This window comes from Botryllus schlosseri, chromosome 2 (assembly GCF_051294905.1).
Source record: "Botryllus schlosseri isolate E-star chromosome 2, Bs_hap1, whole genome shotgun sequence".
In the NCBI taxonomy this organism is placed as follows: Eukaryota; Metazoa; Chordata; class Ascidiacea; order Stolidobranchia; family Styelidae; genus Botryllus; species Botryllus schlosseri.
Window position 1 is genome coordinate 1,395,758 of NC_137237.1, and position 18,213 is coordinate 1,413,970.

General features: G+C 38.3%; 2 protein-coding genes across 3 annotated transcripts in view; one reads left to right on the plus strand and one right to left on the minus strand.

The window, feature by feature from the left end:
* Positions 1-232: 232 nt before the first annotated feature.
* Positions 233-3,536, plus strand: LOC145432925 (large ribosomal subunit protein uL13m-like). The gene is made up of 7 exons (XM_080309764.1): positions 233-434; positions 497-579; positions 657-791; positions 1,059-1,119; positions 1,647-1,739; positions 2,456-2,577; positions 3,230-3,536. Exons 1-7 carry the CDS (start codon positions 411-413, stop codon positions 3,252-3,254), a joined length of 543 nt encoding a protein of 180 aa, XP_080165890.1. The 5' UTR covers positions 233-410; the 3' UTR covers positions 3,255-3,536.
* A 961-nt stretch (positions 3,537-4,497) lies between these two features.
* Positions 4,498-18,213, minus strand: part of LOC145432918 (uncharacterized) — a 33,633-nt gene continuing 19,917 nt past the window's right edge. For both annotated transcript variants that reach the window (XM_080309753.1, XM_080309754.1), the window contains exons 3-15: positions 16,218-16,340; positions 15,888-15,971; positions 14,455-14,511; positions 12,645-12,683; positions 11,735-11,871; positions 10,933-10,997; positions 9,850-10,172; positions 8,559-8,673; positions 8,321-8,374; positions 8,191-8,236; positions 7,034-7,220; positions 6,100-6,264; positions 4,498-5,733 (exon numbers count right to left, since the gene is read on the minus strand). In XM_080309753.1, the coding sequence (XP_080165879.1) occupies positions 5,545-5,733; positions 6,100-6,264; positions 7,034-7,220; positions 8,191-8,236; positions 8,321-8,374; positions 8,559-8,673; positions 9,850-10,172; positions 10,933-10,997; positions 11,735-11,871; positions 12,645-12,683; positions 14,455-14,511; positions 15,888-15,971; positions 16,218-16,340 (1,584 nt within the window). In that variant the 3' untranslated portion in view covers positions 4,498-5,544. The remainder of the gene's footprint in view (positions 5,734-6,099; positions 6,265-7,033; positions 7,221-8,190; positions 8,237-8,320; positions 8,375-8,558; positions 8,674-9,849; positions 10,173-10,932; positions 10,998-11,734; positions 11,872-12,644; positions 12,684-14,454; positions 14,512-15,887; positions 15,972-16,217; positions 16,341-18,213) is intronic.

The window sequence follows — 18,213 nt, forward strand, 5'->3', positions numbered from 1 at the left end:
TTATTATTGTACTTATGGTTACTAAGTTATCTTGAATCATTTGAATCGTTGGTTGTGAAAGAAAATTTTTGAATCCCTCCATTGCATAAATTAGTATTTTTTCTGAATTTCTAGTTGGAATCGGATTAGGATTGGACATGGACTTGAATATGAAAAAGATATGGATTAGGATTTGGATTTGAAGGTTCGGATTTGGACTGGATTAGGACATAGAAATTTCAAATCCACTCATCTCTGCTAAACACCGTCACCGTCAGTGTATGGTCCGGTTGTTTTGTACTTTTGCAAGTCGTCAGATTCAGACGGAAACAGTGCTAGTGTGCTACTGCTACAGCATAGTACAATACAAACAGGGTATACCTATACGCGTACCGGCGTACGCTTTGATTTCTAGGTGAGATATTGGTGAGATGTCTCTCGGACGTTCGAACCAGGTGAGAAATATATGATGCATCATAGGCAGTCAATTTTGGTAACACATAACCTTGCTATTCAGCAATGGGCAACATTTTCAAGAGCCTGGTATATACTCAACGCTTATAAGCAACCTGCAGGTGGCATTGCTGCAATTACTGCCAAGTATGCTGGCCTATATTATAGTTAGAATTAGAGTTATCATGCTCATGTAGCGGATAAATTAATGATTTAAATTCCAGATATCTTGAAGGACGACACAAGCCAATTTTCCATCCTCAAAGTGACGTTGGCGACCACGTGGTTATAGTAAACGCTAAAGAAATCGCGTTGTCTGGGAATAAATGGGAACAAAAGACATTTTCTTCTCACACTGGGTAACATAAATATGGCTTAGTACGTTCAGTTTTATCTTTCACTATATTCATGTGATAGAAAGGTTAATTTGAGATTCGAATCCCAAATGATACTTTGAACTCAGATGTGACTGACTTTGTTGCTATACTTGCTATACTGTAATTTTTGCTTAATCATTTCGGGGAAAAGTCATAACTTGATGTGTACAAGCGCAGCATATACGGTGAATATTATATCATTTTCCTACTATAAAAGCAATTAGAAATATTTTCTTGACCACATTTCAGGAGAAGAAAAGGGTTCCTGCAGATGCAAGCCTACCAAATTCATGAAATCGACTCGACGTGGGTGAGATTGATTTCGTATTATATGGTTTTAAATGACATCAGTGGATCGCTGCTGCAGTATTGGATGAGCCAGAGTCCGACTCGAGTCCAGTGTGCAATGGCTCGATATGACTTGTGACTCGGCTGACTCCACGGTAGTGACTTCTTTCCAACACTGGCTTCAGAAACTTCTTTCTCAATAACCCTTGAGCAATGTTCCCTCTAATTTTTCATGCGCCTGTGCACACTCACCAACTCATTGCACGTTCTCTTTGATAAGAGTGCGTAACATAGGGTTGCCACGTCAAGTACAATGTGTGTTGTTGACTAAAAAAAAACTACGATTTTCGTTGATAAATCAACTGTAGTGACAAGGGCCATATAATTTGAGTACATACTCAAAACAACCATCTCTCGCTAACTGACTTGAATAACTACAATTAAGACTCAATTTAGATTTGAACTCAAATCATGTTACCTAGCCCTGGTAGCTAGTAGCTTCTCACTTCCATCACCTTGACTTACCGTGAAACAATGATTTCGATTCAGATCACAAGAAAATATGTGTACAGCGCTCTTCCAAAGACCAGCATGAAACACAGGCGGGGCATGTTCACCCGGTGTCACGTTTTTGAGGATGAAGTGAGTAATCATAATCGTCGTAATCTTTTCTGTGATTTCAGCTCTGGTTGACTCATTCCATTATAATTTAGCAAATTTTTTCACTTTTGTAATGCATACCCTCAGAACTGTCCAATATTTACAAATGTTGTTCTTTTTTGAATTCTAGGTACATTGAAAAAAATGAAAAAATTTCCAGCGGTTCAAAAGATATTGCTATTCAAAATTGCAAAGACATTGAACTGCTGCCCACCACAACTACTATTATGACCAATTATGCAATGGAAAGACAAATTTATTTGTGATTTCGTTGTGGTTAATTTGAAAATCCTATTTTTTATCAATCATGCACTGCTTCAAAGTACATTTTGCAATAACATGGATATTCAATTTCGCATGCCCCTCAATCTTTTTTCTTCTGTAACTTTTTTCCTATGAGTTTAGAGAGAAAAAGTTGATTTTTTTCAATTGTATAATTGGACATTTTAATTGATTCTCCACCATCATTAAAGCAAAAAATATGGATTTTAAAGATTTTTGCATGCAGCGCCACCTAGTGACAAGAAATTTTTTAATCGCATTATCTTCTGAACCGCTGGAAATTTTTCAATTCAATTTTTTTAATGTATCCGGAATTCAAAAAAAGAACAACATTTGTAAATATCGGACAATTCTGAGAGTATACATTACAGCCCTTACTAAGTTATAATGGAATTAACCGGTTGTATTTTGAACAGAACGTTCCTCAAGAAATCCTTGAAAATATCGTGGGAGAAATACCGGCGCCGCGCAGGATTCCGAAATCGATTTGGGATTACTCTGAAGAAGAAGTGAACGCGTTTCCCAAGTTGTGGATACAGTGAGTGGGAATTTTTGGGTTGACATCACACTTTAAAAGAAATACTGGTCACTGGTCAGTCATTAGAACTTGAAAAATATTAGCAGGGTTGTTCGAAAATAACTTTTTACCCGGATTCCGGGAATTCATCGAATAAATTATTAGGTTGCCTAAGAAACGCTGCACACCAAATTCGGCTCGATTTCAACTGATCGACGCGAAAACTCAGGAGTTTAAAAATTTTGAATTTATTACAGAAAATTTTGTATCAATTTTTCAAATTTCTTTGTAAACCCCATGAAATTGTTGTCTGCTTAAACGATGCAAAACAAATTTGACGCTATTCCAACCCGTAGAAGTTATTTGAGTTTTCATTCATAATTCCGGGACTACCCCACCGTGCAGGCTATTTTTTTGCAAATCCAAAATTTTCAACTGCAATAACTTCCCTTCTACCGGTTGGAAGTTAGCAAAAATTGTTTGGCATCGTTGTTTTAGACAGATTAATAATTTTATGCATCCCCTTGACCTATTCTACTTTTTGAAACTGCTTAAGTAGATTTCATTTCTTATGTTTTCTACTTCCACTTAGAGTAGTTTTGATGCGCCTTTCTACTTGTATAGCAACGTTTACTACTCTGAACACCTCTGATATTGTGCCCCTCACTTACAGACCCCATGACTATATAAGAAGATGATCTGCCTGGCTTCTGTGGAAGACGATCTTCACGCAGCAAACAGCTGTAAGGAAAAGTGTACCGGGCACTTTTACGAGTCTATCGTTCATTACAAATGCATTCGCAAATGTCGCCGACCTGACAGAATGGTCCTTGTAGAAGACTCCTGGCCCCGTTTTATCTGGACCGGTGTGTGGCCTGTATTTGGTCAATTGTGGAGAGGAACGATTCCACAATCCTATAAAACGATCTTTTGATATCAGATTGAAGGCAGTATATTGAATAAAAGTTTTTGCGTGCAAAGTTTGATTGCGGAAGGATTCTTTTGAATTGGAAGCGCCGAATTTCCATGTAAATAATTACGATATGTATCTTGAAACTTCAATTCCTTACCAGAAGTGACTATGAGTTTTGACTGGTTTATTTGAGCTTGCTTGCTGCTTTGTAGATTGTGCAATAGGGCTGTTCAAAAATAACCCTTTTTCCTGAATCTTGCTGGCAACGTGATTAAATCTTTAGGTTGCCTTAAAAAACGTCGCAAGCCAAATTTGAATTCATTCCAACCAATATTCGCGGGTTTGTATAGTTTGAAAATTTTGAATTTGCCCAAAAATAAAAAAAACAATTTTTTTCAAATTTTTCCGCCAACCCCATGGAATTGTTGCGCTGTCTTCAGAAACTATACAAAACAAATTTGACTCAATTCCAAGCCGTATAAGCGGAGTTATTCCAGTTTTTCGGTGATAATTCATAAATTATAGACTATATTGAAGGGATGTGATGGTGCTCTTTCAAGACTATCTTCTGCAATTCTAAATTGTCATTGGAAAACAAGAATGTATAAAGTAGACAGGGTTGTAACTGAGTCACGAGTCAATCTCACTTTTATGGCTTTAGCAGGCTTTTTTCAACTCTGCTTGGTGCTACTGGATGCCTTGCATTCATCATACTCTAATTTTCCCCACTTACTAGTACCTGTACCGATAATTCGTTAACTTTACTACTCAATGACTTTACAATGAAACGTTGGTCTTGGCCGTCAGAGTCTCGAGACATGCGCAATGACTCAAGTACAAGTCGCGGCTGTACACAGATTGACTCAAGTCGAGTAATTTTCCGAATTTCGAGAAAATGACTTGAGTCACCAAAAAATCGTGACTCGAGTCATTACAACCCTGCAGGGGAAATAGAGCAATCGCTAAAAACTACTGGAATACTACGTCGCTGCACAGTGGAAATCTATGAATACAAAACATCCACAATATACATATCTTACAAAGTTTATTGTGACACTAAACCATTTTGAATCCGAGTGCAAAAACAAACGCCATAAGCATCCGCTGAGTCACACACAATAATCAAGGCTCGACTAAATAAAATCGTTGGAACTTATTTGTAGTGAGATCACTATAAGAGCCACAAATCGTTTATCAAGAACTTGAGGAAGCACTTCACAATGATCGACAAGTCCACATTATTTCATTGATGATTTGTTAACAATCTACGCTGGTCAAGTGGTCAATCATCAACGTTGCAAGCATGATACATAGGCTACTACATTTCTCATATCATAGCACTGTAAGACTTTATGGTTGCATAATTCTGCGGGTGTTACTGGTAGAGCTGAGCACAATGTTTCGAGTCTAGTAATAAGAGACGATTCTTTCGAGTACTGAAATCATGTGTGCCTTGCCATCAACATCAAAAACTGACTTAACAGTTTCGATAGTATTTTCTGCTGTACAAGCCTTATCGCAGCACACGAAAGATGAACTAGAAAGCCACGCTCGTTAGTGGATATGGTATTTCTACGAAGTGGTGATCAACACACGGCATTGACACAAAGTAGAATGAAATAGGTACGGTCAAAAAGACACAAAACTATCTTTAAACAGATGTAGAGCGGGCACTATACTTTTTGTGGTAGCATGAAAGGTATATATTTCATCTTTACACATATTTCATACTGAATTACAAGTGATACTTTAATACTCGATTACGATTCGAATCACCCGAGGCCCTACCAGATAACTTTGCCAGACAATTGTATTTGCAACACAGAGCGAGTAAATGTAAGTCACAAAATAACGACACGTCCAATGTCCACTTTCAGTTCAAGATATCCAGCACAAGACATATCCATGAATCATGTTTATCATATCAATTTAAAAGCTGCAGGAACTAGTATTACACGGAACATAAACAGAAGTGCAACGTAGCATCGATCAAATCACATCCCATAGTAAATCGCTGTTAGGAAACACCGTATATCATGCAAAAGATAGTAGAGTGAATAGTACAATGCGAAAAGTTACACGTCTTTCTCGATCTTGACTTTGGAAAGATCGAAGAACGACACCGGCGCTTTCGAATCGGACGCGTTGCCCTGTCCAGCCCCGAATGCCCCGGGCACCAGAATGATGGCACCCTCAACTTGCTTCAACGAATAACGAGACCGGTCGTAGGGCAAGCCAGACTCGTCGCGAAGCGAGTCGAATATCTGGAAATAAGTGGATAGGTTGGTGCTTCTTCGGTATACGCTCCGCAACAAAACAAGCGCTCCCCATGACAGCATTAAACGTTTCCCATGAACACGTCAAAATAAATTGTTAGGTAGGGTGAGATCCGAAAAAGGGAACACTTTTGAGAAATTGAGCAAAATGCATGTAGTCTAATTCTCATATCTGATTTTCCTGATTTTCTGATTTGATAAGAACTGGACTTGATTTTTGTTGTATTTCTTTCCAATCATGAATTTTATTCAATTTTTAGGATTTTGAGAAATCAGCAATTCTAATTCCGAGCTGAAAATTTTCTAGTTTTCCATGTTCAACTATGACATCACCATCGTGTAAGCATCACTCACTTGCTGGTAAAGCTGATTGTATCTGGCTTGAATGCCGCTTTTGGTGGCCTCCAGTTCTTTTTTCGCCGACATCAAATCCCTGCGTTTTTCGTTCAGTTCCTCGATGTCCATCTCCATTGACGAGATTGTTTCGATCTTCCTTTTGCGGCAGTTTTGAGCGGCAACCTGGATTTTACGTTGTACATTTATATTGCTTTCACGTAATATCAGTTTTCAAGTGATGACAGCACTACTTCAAGTAGATGCAGAAAGGGAAAGGTCTGAAAAGTACTCAAGTAGCTACAAATATTTGACTTGTCAGGGGTAATTGTGTGCAACTCGTAGAGATTTCAAAAACTCTGTAAATCAACAGTCATATCACCGATCATGACGTCACAGGCACTGCAAACCAGGGTTTTTTGGTGACCCGACTTGACTCGAGTCATATTTACAAATGCGTAAAATGACTCGACTCGAGTCAATTTGTGTTTTGGCTTGACTTGTACTCGAGTCATTGTGCACGACTCGAACCAAGTCATATGACTCGAGACTCGGACTGCCAAGACAGTTATTTCATTGTAACTTCGAAAAATCCACCACACTCTTGGTATTTCGTCTATCAGTCCTGATACTTGGAAATAGGGCAAGAAACTGTTAGGACTGAGGAAAATTACGACATTATGAATGCGAGTCATTCTATGTCACTCGAGCAGAGTTGAAAAAGAGGATTGGACCGGATTGAATTCAAAACTGAACAGTGAACACAATGACTTGGACTCGAGTCACAACACTATAACTCGGACACTGCCCTCTACTCACTGACTTGGAGTTGACTCGGTGGGGAATTGAAAATGACTCGACTTGACTCGAGTCAAAACTATAAAAGTGACTCGGAACCTCGGACTTGGTTACAACCCTGCTGCCAACTGTTAAGTAGTGTAGAAGTAGTCGTTACCTTATTTTTCCCGCGTCTTCGGATGTCCCTCACGAGCGACTGCTGCTCTGCGTTGAGATTGGCTCGGTTCAGAAGCTCGTTGTATTCCTCCACCGGAGTGTTGATGATCTCCTCCAGAGTGAGCGAGATGTTCAGCTCCCTGGCTTTCTTCTTGTCGCGAGACTCGCGCTGCTTCATCTTCTTGATTCTGGAAACGTAATTTAAACTCGGTTTTCAAACTTTTTTGACAGTCTTCATATTTATTGTACTAGTTCATGTCACTATCATGACTAAACGATGTATACATAGTTATTTGAAGAGCGTCTTGGAGGCAGAGAACATCAATAAACAATTGAACAATATATTCATATTGAAATGAACCCATATATTTACGGCTGACATTCGTGATACGGTTGTTGATACACAATGCTGTTTCCAATTCTCTACCAGTTGCTGACGATTACCCCTGACGAGTGTCAGCCGAAAATATTTGGGTTCATTTCAATATGAATATACAATTCAAGCATATAGTTATTTGATTAAAATTCCCTACAATAAGAAGTAGCGCACAAAACCTGTGACGTGATAAGCGTCAGCATCACGATTTTACTAATAATTATAATAATAATACTTAACAGTTTTCAGTTTTTTAGGCAAAACTAGGCCTAGAACGGACTTGGACAATTAGACAATTCTAGTTGTCTAATTAGAGCAAAAAGCCAGTAATCTAATTCTAATCTAATTTAATTTAGGTTTTTCTGAAAATGCTTGTACAAACTACTAATCTAGATAGTTTGGACGGCTTTTTGGGCAGTTCTAGTTTTGTTGTGACTTTTGAAATCCGAGTGGTTCTAGTTGTGAATTTTGAAAATCCAAAAGTTTGTAAAAGTCTGGAACTGTACAGTGCAAAACGAACCAAGCTCGGTGTACAGACATTTGTCGTTCTCATGCGTATGAAAATGAACTTTGATATGATATGAACCAAGCTTGATAGTCGTTGCAGTTCTTTTTAATTAAGAATTTCATTCAATTTCCAAGTTTTTGAGAATTCAGTAAGTCGAATTCTAATCTAATTCGCGAAAGCTGAAAATTTTCTAGCTATCCAACAGCGGGCCGCTATAAGTTGGGTACCTTGTGCTATGTGTGATTGAAGAAGTCAAGGTGACTAAAAATTTTACCTTTCTTGCTGTTGGCGAGCGGTAAGTGGTGTGTTGTTTGTCTCGACTGAAAGCAAAAGACAGGGTTTAATATGTGATAGAGTGAACGCATCTTGAGTTGTCTGTATCTTGCAATTGGCAATACACTTACCGTGTGAGATTTCATGAATGTCGAGGTCCACCTCCATGATTTTATCCGCGTATCCTGGAAATCAAAATCAAACGATAGCAATCAACTTCACATATCACCGACATAAAATTGAATAATTCATATCGAAATAAACCCAAATATTCCCGACTGTCACTCGTCAGGGGTAATCGTCATCAACTAGTAGAGAATTGGACACAACATTGTATATCAACAATCTATCACCAGAACACAGACTTACCGCTATCCAATGATTCTGACTCAGAGCACACCCCCATCGCAGCCTGACTCATAGTTTCCATTCCAAGGGGTGGAGGAACATATGGGGCACTGGCTGGGTCCATATAAGGTCCGGGCTGAAATTAACAATACTGCTATCAGGAATTTCAATGTTTCACTAAACTTTTCTATGAAACTAAAATTAAACTGAGGTTGGATCAAGCTAAAAAGGTCATAAGCTCCAACACAGTTTGTGCGTGCAAAAAAAAACATTCTAGGAGGACCTTTCGTACCTCATTGTAATGGTATTGGACGCAATTCCTATCGTTAACTTACAAGGTATGACACAGTACATTGTTTTAACACAAGATGAGTGATTACGGAGAAACAATGACGGACATCTACACGTAGAACAGAATGCTAAAGAAAGTTTAGCCTTTCAGCATAAAAAGTGAAATTGCACTTAAAAGTGAGCCCTATATGTGAGTGTTACACTGTAATATGGTAAACAGTATTTGTTGAATCGCTTGGTGTCGCAATATGTACTGAACAACTAACTTGAACGTATAACTTTTTTGCGATCAGTGCCAATTGCTGCAGTATAGCACAGCTGAAGTTCATTTAGTACCCAACGGCCAACAACAGTACAGGATTTTTTTATGCATTGTCTCTCTTTACTCATGACCATAAAACGAACTAGTGATTTTCCTTAATTCAGCCAAAAGTGAGAGGAACCAAGGTGTCTTAATGAAGCGGAGGCGACTGTATATATGATTTTGCCTATTTATTGCTGTTAATCAAACTGTACAAAGCAAAAGGATTAAAAAACAACAGACAAACGATAACTAAATTTGACAGGTATAGTTTCATCAAATAATCATTAAAAAATATATCATTAAAATTGGGTTAACATATTTTGAGATCTGGAAAGGAGTACACTTTTCACAAGTTTCACATTACCAGAAAACTGCCGATTCTAAATTTTTATGGGAAATCCTGTTGTGTTGACTAAAAAAAAGGGCAGTTCTTCAGTTCTACTCCCGAGAGACCCGCTCGGACATCCACAGAGTCATTCATGGACATTTTTTAGTTGTGCCTGTCCATTAGCCTGGCTGTGAAAGCTATAAAGGAGGACGAATTCCCAAAAAGGAGGACATTAAGGGGTCCTCGGATGACATTTCAATTTCCTGCAGGACCTAATTATGGTAACCCTATTAAAAATCATCATTGAAAATTTTTCAACGTTGTAATCATTAAAAATTATTTGGAAACATCTTTTTCACCATAAAAGCGCAGCTAAATCAATCTATTACCTGTCTCTGCATGTTATTCATGATGTCCAGCTCCGCCAAAACATCAGTCAGGTTAGTCGTGGGTTCGTCACCGTCCAAAAACCACCCCCCGGGGGCAGAAACTTGCTCCGCGTTTAACGGCGGGGCATTCGGGACGCCGGTCACGTTGTCGAGTTGAAGCAGCAAGTCGTTCTGTTGCTGGGTCATCATCATCTCTGTCAGCTTGACCTCCTCAAGGCTGGCAGGGCTTAACTTGTTGATGGGATCCGTAGGGAATGCGGTGGCATGGTCGCTCTGTTCGTTATAGGGTGGGGTTGGGAAATTGGGGTATGGAATGTTAACGTCTGGAAAATTACATTGATTTAGAATAGCATATTTGAAGAGAGTCTTGGGCTGCAGAACTTGAATTGAATGATATATATTGAAATAAACCGTAATATTCCAGTTTCCAGTCATCAAGCATGTCCGGGTTTCAGCAAATGCAAACAATTTCTACTGAATGAATACTAGTCAGCCCTCAATCACGAACCGACATATCGACATATCACGGCATGTTCCACTTTTTTGTCGCTTGTCCTTTTATATTCTCTTCCTTTACTTTTCGTTCAGTGTGCGTGCCTCCTATTTACATCGCGTAGGCCCAGGTGGGTGACTGATTCCAAAGACTACTCCAAGTCGTTTCGACACCTTCCTATCTTTTCATTGTATCGCAGTCTTGTGGGTTGTGAAATGATGAAATTGTTAATAAACTCATACTGATATTACGTCGTTACGACATAGATTTATTGTTCATTACTGTATAGTCAATTCATGCCGTTTTTAATATCTTTTATCGAGAATCTAGACCCATTTTCAGAAATTGGTTCGAGTAGTTTGTTCTTCCAAACATTAAAAGAGCTTCTTGGAGGTACAGAACTTCAATACACATATGAATAGTATATTCATATTGAAATGAACCCGAATATTTTCGGCTGACACTCGTCAGAGGTAATCGTCAGCAACTAGTAGAGAATTGGAAAGAACATTGTATATCAACAATCGTATCACAAAATATGACGTCACCAGCATGAAATTTCGTATATCAAACAGCAAAAATGCACTTACACTGTTCCTTAGCAACTGGTTTTTGCTCAGGCATCTGGATCTGAGATGAGCCGTTGAAAACGTCACTGAAAGAAATTTCAAAGACTGTTTTTTCAAATTTTACAAAAAAATTGAGTTCATTTGTTCACTCCACACCCATCCATAAATATCGGAATCATATGTAGCTTTCTGAAGAGCTTATAACACCATATTTTACTTGAAAGTTGTAACTCGTAACGACTCGTGTAGCAATTTTTCGGTGACTCGACTTGACTCCGGTCACTATTTTTAACACAGAAAATGACTCGACTTGAGTCACGTTGTATATTGAGTCAACTTGTACTCGAGTCATTCTATATGACTTGATTCATTTCGGTCATATCTGTTTGAATAAACATGTTAAGAAATATATTGAGCATTATCGTGTTAAGACTCGAGTCTGTGAGACATTCAATATCACCCAAGCAGAGTTCTAAAAATGTGAGTCCCACATTACTTGAACTAGAGTCTGAACACTGAACACCATGACTTGGACTCGGACTTAAGAGTCAACACTGTGTCTCCGACTTGGACCTTTGCGCCCTCACTTGAACTCGGACTTGACTCGGTGGTGAATTGAAAATGACTCGACATGACCCGAGTCAAACTGTAAAATTAATATTGCCTTGTGACTCGGAGCCTTGTCACTTGATTACAGCCCTGAGATGTGTACATGCCGCTGGACAAGGAAGGTGCAGATATAGCCTGGGAAGGCTTTCCAAGTCTAAGTCATCCATCCAGTATAATCCTAGTAAGATTGTAAGTCAATAGCGATATGAATTACCTTTGATATTGACTAGCCTGAAACGGCGTATGTTGTGTCATCGGGCTCGCAGACATTTCTTGTTTGGCGCACTCGCCAGAATCAAGAGCGAGGTAAGCTTCAGACAACGTAGCAATGTCATCCCAGAGCTCTTTATTCTGAATTGATTACAAATTTTACATGCGGTGGTCAAAGTGATCATGGTAGAAGTTATCTTGTGAATTTCTACTCAATTATAAGTAGAAATAACAGTTTCAGAGACATGTCAACATTACTTCAAGTGGAAGTGGAATATAAATGGTCTAAAATGCTGAAATAGGTAGTTTCAAAAAGTAGATTTGGGCGAGGGATCGTGTACTTTTAGCAGTTATGACAGTACAAAAAGGTACATCGGTATGAATTTCGAAAATACATTCAGTTACGTTGAGAGGCCTACAGGGATGTTTCACGAAGTTCCTATGACAATTTCACTCATAATAGTGATGAAAACTTATCACAAAACCTTGAGTGTAAAAAGTATGTGATTTTGCTTAAAAACATGAACTTAAAAAATTTGTAACGGATTATATCTATAGTAACAAATGATTGTTTCAGTCACAAAAGTGATGCAAAATTATCACAAAACCACTTTCCAAAATGCAAATTGTAAAAAGTAATTAATTTTGCCTTCCAAGCTGTTCAAGTAGAAGTGAAAATAGTGTAGGCCTGCAACCATAATCACTTGACTCACTTGACCGTCGGTGTTGGTAAAATTACTGGTAATGATTTTGAAAGAAGTTCATGATCCGCAATGTATGAGTTTGACTTTAGAATATAAGAAAGCGTGTAGCGAAATGTGTACACAGTTGCTGAACGCCAATATTTAATTATTAAATCAATAAGAGTGTGCAATTGGAAGAATCATGATCATTTATGGTTTAAATATACTTACTATGGTGTCTGTGTTGTCACCATTTATGAGTTGAATACCCTGCAAAAGAAATAAAAGACCATTATGGCACTTGAACTGATCACGAGGCGAGCGAGCAGTAACTTTCACTTGTCATAACACATCTCTTGTTTAAACAAATTTATTCTTGAATTGAATCCCGTCTTTTGGGTACGGTATTATCATCACAATCCTTTCATTAAATCCACACAAAGCGGCATTCGAACTTAACAATGCCGTTCTGGCTTACATAACTTTGATGCGGGTTCGAAAAAACAGGTGCGCATGCTTGAGTAATACATATCAATCGGCCCTTATCGATTAGTATGGTTGATAAGGTCAGTAATAAGTCCAGCGATTTCACATTTCTAGAAAACAATGTAAAGTGCTACGAATTATCTATCAAACGTCGTGATAGTGTTGAATATTTTGCCCCGAAATTTATGACAAGCACAACGAATGTAATATTCAATTGTGGATTGAAGTTCGGTACCTCCAAAAAGCTATCCAAAAATAACGACTTTGATAATCTTATGTCGATTCAACCAAATCGAAATAACTGAATCTCTGTAGCCTATGCCAAGTAAAAGATGTTTGATTGAGATTAACTTTTGCCCGGGGGCTATAGGCCTAAGAGCAAAATAATAGGCCTACTTTTTGATGTATTGACCGGAGTAGCATTACTTTGTACTACACGTTTCTTGTGCTGCGGTACGACCAATTGAGGTTTACAGTGGAAAATAGTATCAAAACTATAATTCTCATTGATAAATTTACTCTTATACTCTTACTGACAAGGAGCATAGAATTTCAGTACTGGAAAAAATTATGTCTTACTACTCTACTCAAATCATTAGAATTAATACCAGGTTCAGATTCGAGTGCTCAATCTTTGTTTCCAGCCCGACTTATTGCTTGATTAGGGGCAATAACGTTCCCCACCCTTTTGGTAGAGTCAAATTCATCACTATTCCGACTGTTAATTTGGAATGGACGCCTTCAATCGCGAAACTATCTGAGATAATTGTGATTGAGATAAATGTTATCAACAATGTGTAAATGACATAATTGGTTGAAATTGGCGCGTTGTGGGAGTGAATGAACATGCTTTAATCAATCTAAATCAGTGGTTCCCAACCTTTTTCGACCCATCGCCCCCTTTTCAAGGTCAACACCGATCATCGCCCCCCAAATTTTGTGCACCGATAATTGGGCATACAGGCTGTAATCACCGGCGGGTTGACTAAAAAAAAAAAAAAGGTCATCTTTCTCTGCTCAGAGCTGAAAATAACGTTTTTTCTCTCCGAATGGCTAGGTGGATGACTAAAAAAAAAAAAAAAGGTCAGCCGTTTTGACGCGTCATCGCCCCCCTATCGCCCCCTTCGCTATTTTCGCCCCCCGTCGCCCCCTTTGTCTATTTTCGCCCCCCTATCGCCCCCTTCGTAATTTTCGCCCCCCTAGATCGCCAAATCGCCCCCTGGGGGGCGATATCGCCCACGTTGGGAACCACTGATCTAAATCGTAATTCGCCAAGACTTTCTGCAACACAACAAATAGATTAAATACTGGGCGTTTTAGTTTCACTCAACAGGTTAAATCAAAGGAAATGCCACTGATATTTTGACCAATCATCTTGTCATCTCATCTCCCCATGCATACAATATCGCTCTACATTAATCTAAATGCTTCAATATAGTAGGGAATTTTTCTTTATTTACCAGGTAATCATAGAGACACTTTCCAATATTATTATGCGGTAACCATCAAGCAATAAAAATGCAACAATACTCATCAAAGGATAACCGGACAGTACCTGAGGGTCCGATGTAATTCCAGATTCCAAAAATTCATCGAGATTGAATTCAGGAGTCTAAAGAGAAGTTGATTTCTTTGAAAACTTTAATTCGTTCAGTCTCCCATGTTCTAGGCCTAGATTCTTGATTTAACACGTAGAATTTTCGATTGCAGGTTACGTAAATAACAGAAGATAATGGACTTTTTGGCGGTCTATCCACGCCAAAATGCCATGAAATAACACTACTGTACCCGTTGCTGCTAAGTGCTCACTAGGTTTGTTCAAAAATAACTTTTTTTCTTCAAGTGTTACTGGCAATTCAATAAAATTGTTAGGTTGGCTAAAAAATTATGCATAACAAATTTGGCTAAATGACAAGGGTGGAAGCGAATTTATTGGAGTAAAAAATTTATTGATTTGATAAAAAATAGTATTTACGGTTGGAAATTCTTCAATTGTTCATGTTACAACCACCCACGGTAAATACTATTTTTCAAATCCAAAATTTTAAACATCAATAACTTCGCTTCCACTGGTTGTAATTGTGCCAAATTTGCTCTACATCGTTTTTTAGAAAACTTAACAATTTCATGGGTTTGTCAGTAAAATTTGAAAATATTTTTTTGAACATATTTGAGATCTTTTAACTTCAATGGCTTCGCTTCTACAGGTTGTATTTGAGCCAGATTTAATGTGTTGAAATCGCAATAAAATTGAAACAAAAATATTATCTATGAACAACCCTACTGCCCATTGCTCAATCACAGCTTAAATAGTGACAATTGTTGCCCTACTGTGTAACTAGAGGTAGTTAAAGTAGTCAGCTTTCTGCTCAAGTAGAAGTAGAAGTAGCACCATGAATTTCACTCAGTGACCAGATCTTTCAGTAACAAAGTACTTCTACTCTTCAAATTACTCCAAGTAGGTTTTGCCAACTTTAGGGTCACCATATGTGCACATTTAGGAGGATCTGCCCTCCTTTTTCAGCTAAATTGAAAAATACCTGCAGGGACCCCTAAATGTCCTCTTTTTGGGAATTCGTCAACCTTTATAAAAAAAAAATTAGAATCATAGTTTTCTCGTCTGCTAAACCAACTTTTGTGATTTGTAAAAGTGTCCTCATTACCGGATCCCAAAATATGGTAACCCTAGCTTCTTGTACTACTTACTCAAGAGGTTATGGTGTTACACTACTTATACTAATGACTACAAATATGGGAATCTTGAAAATAGATTCAGTCACCATGATACAGGACCTATTTCCCACATAAAAGTGATGCAAACATATCACAAAACTGCTTCCTACTTTTCAAAATACAGAGTGTCAAAATTGAGTAGTTTTACCTAAAAACGTGTTCAAGTAGGAGTGGTTCGATAGAAGTACTTCATTACTGACGATCTTTGTATGCAAATCGGTATAATAGGCTTAAAAACAAGACATATGACGTCACCTCATTGTTGTTCACTGCAGTAGTTACGACATTGGTCCGTGAAATCGGGAGAAACTCTCCTGTCTCGCCGTCAACGATGTAATCCTGAAATGTAACAATGGAAATGAATACTTTATATAAAAAACGTAAATATTATTTAAATATTAAAAAAAAAAAATAGAATAAAAATAAATAAATAAATAAAAATAATCTCGACATTTTCATTGGGGATTGTGGACGTATCAGTTTTACTGTGAATAAAGAAAAATACTGATGAAAATGTTAAAAAGTCGAAAAAAGACTCTGCTGAACAATTACGAGTGGCTTGCAATGGAGGACCGCGAACCTTACCTGAGATTCAAATCCAAACTTGTTCGGAACGTCGACTTCTTTACTGTTCTTGATTGGCTCAAAAAGCGGCCAGTTCACTCCCAGATCTATATTTTGCTGATACAAAGCATTCAATTCCATACCCTGTAACACAGAAAGAAAGCACGTATTATATATGGCACAAGACTTTTCGTGTCGAGTAGTTGCAACACCTTCCTATCATTTCATTATATCGTAATCTTGTGGTGTGTAATCTGATGAACATTTCAATGACTGCCAGACTGATAGCCGAGGTGTCTGGGTAGCCGAGATGGCAACAGCGGTCATTTGGAACAGGTTAGCGCCAGTAAGCAACAAGTTTCGCAAAAGGACAAGATAGTTTGAGGGTGTTACAAATTCAAAGGCGCTTTGGAATTACAACAATCAATGCGTGGTGTTTCAGTAACGTTCCAATCAGGAGCGCAATTGCCTTCATACGTTACGGAGAACTATCCGAATTCGCCGCGTAACTGAAGCCGGTACCTTCAACGCAGAATATAATAAAATTGATAGTCAGCCCTCAAGATCACCGGACCTCCTACTGACATATTGACCTCGCCTATAGAGCACACGGGTCATTCATTTTATTCGCTATAGTATGTTATGTTATCCCTTATTTCTTTCCACCTAATGTGCATGTCTCTTATTTACATCGCCTATGCTCAGGTGGGTGTCTGATTTCAAAGGCAAACTACAAGTCGTTTCGACACCTTCTTATCTTTTTATTGTATCGCAGTGCTGTGGTGTTTTGAAACGATAAAATCGTTCATGAACGGATACTGAAGGCAGAAGCCACAGGATAGAATATATAGATACTAGTCAGCGCTCGAGATTATACCAGACCATAATCTGATATATCGACCTCTAAGATAAATCTTCGCTTAAGTTGTAGTATAGGTAATCTGTGTCAAACTCAAACTATACCCTATTGAATAATATATTAATATTGACATAAACCCGAATATTGTAGGCTGACACTCGTCAGGGGCACTGGTCAGCCACTACATAGTATTCAGGTTTATTTCAGTACGAATATATTATTCAATTGTATACTGAAGTTTTGAGTCCCTATGAGTCTCTACAAACTATATTCTATTGAATAATACATTGATAATGAAATAAACCTGAACATTGTCAGCTGGCACACATCAGGGGCAATCGTCCGCAAATAGTATTCGGGTTTAGTTCAAAATGAATATATTATTCAACTGTACACTGAATTTCTGCGTCTCCGAGAGCATCTTCAAACTATATACTGTTGCCGCACATTGCACATTGTGCCCGATCCATGGTACGAAATATTGTCACACATTTTGAGCGCGATTTTCGTCACTGAGGATATGGGCTACGTTTACCCGTAGGCGGTAATTATGAATCAAAATAACGGTTTGCCAATCGTGCTCAGCGGGACTTGGCTACTTGTCCGAAAATAAGGCATCTAGGAAAAGCACTTTCGACTGTGGTCGTGGTGGATAATCAGGAAACACCGCGGATTAAACGTGTCTCGGTATTGATTTGGAGATTACGATTTAAATAAAGACAACTCGAGACACGACACGAAAGAAAAATATTGCGCGTCTAAAAACGTCACGATTAAAAACACTCAGCCAACGGACGACTATTTACTACAACACGACATTTCGGATGGGCGAGGTTTTCACCTGTGAAAACTCTACAGCAGGGGTCACCAACCCGGTGCCCGCGGGCACCAGGTAGCCCGCGAGGACTAGATGAGTAGCCCGCGACCCCATTCTGAAAATAGGTGGAATAGCAGCATTTACTAATATTCGTCAGATTATTACCAGTGAGCTTTTAGATGTATAGATTGATTGATTCAGCTATTCTTGTTTAAAACACACTAACATGTAACTTACATATATAAACACTTAAAAATATCTTCAATTACAATTAGTAATATATAGATGTATGTGATAGAATCACCAGAAATTCAAGATACGGCGCATTGCCTATACAGGCG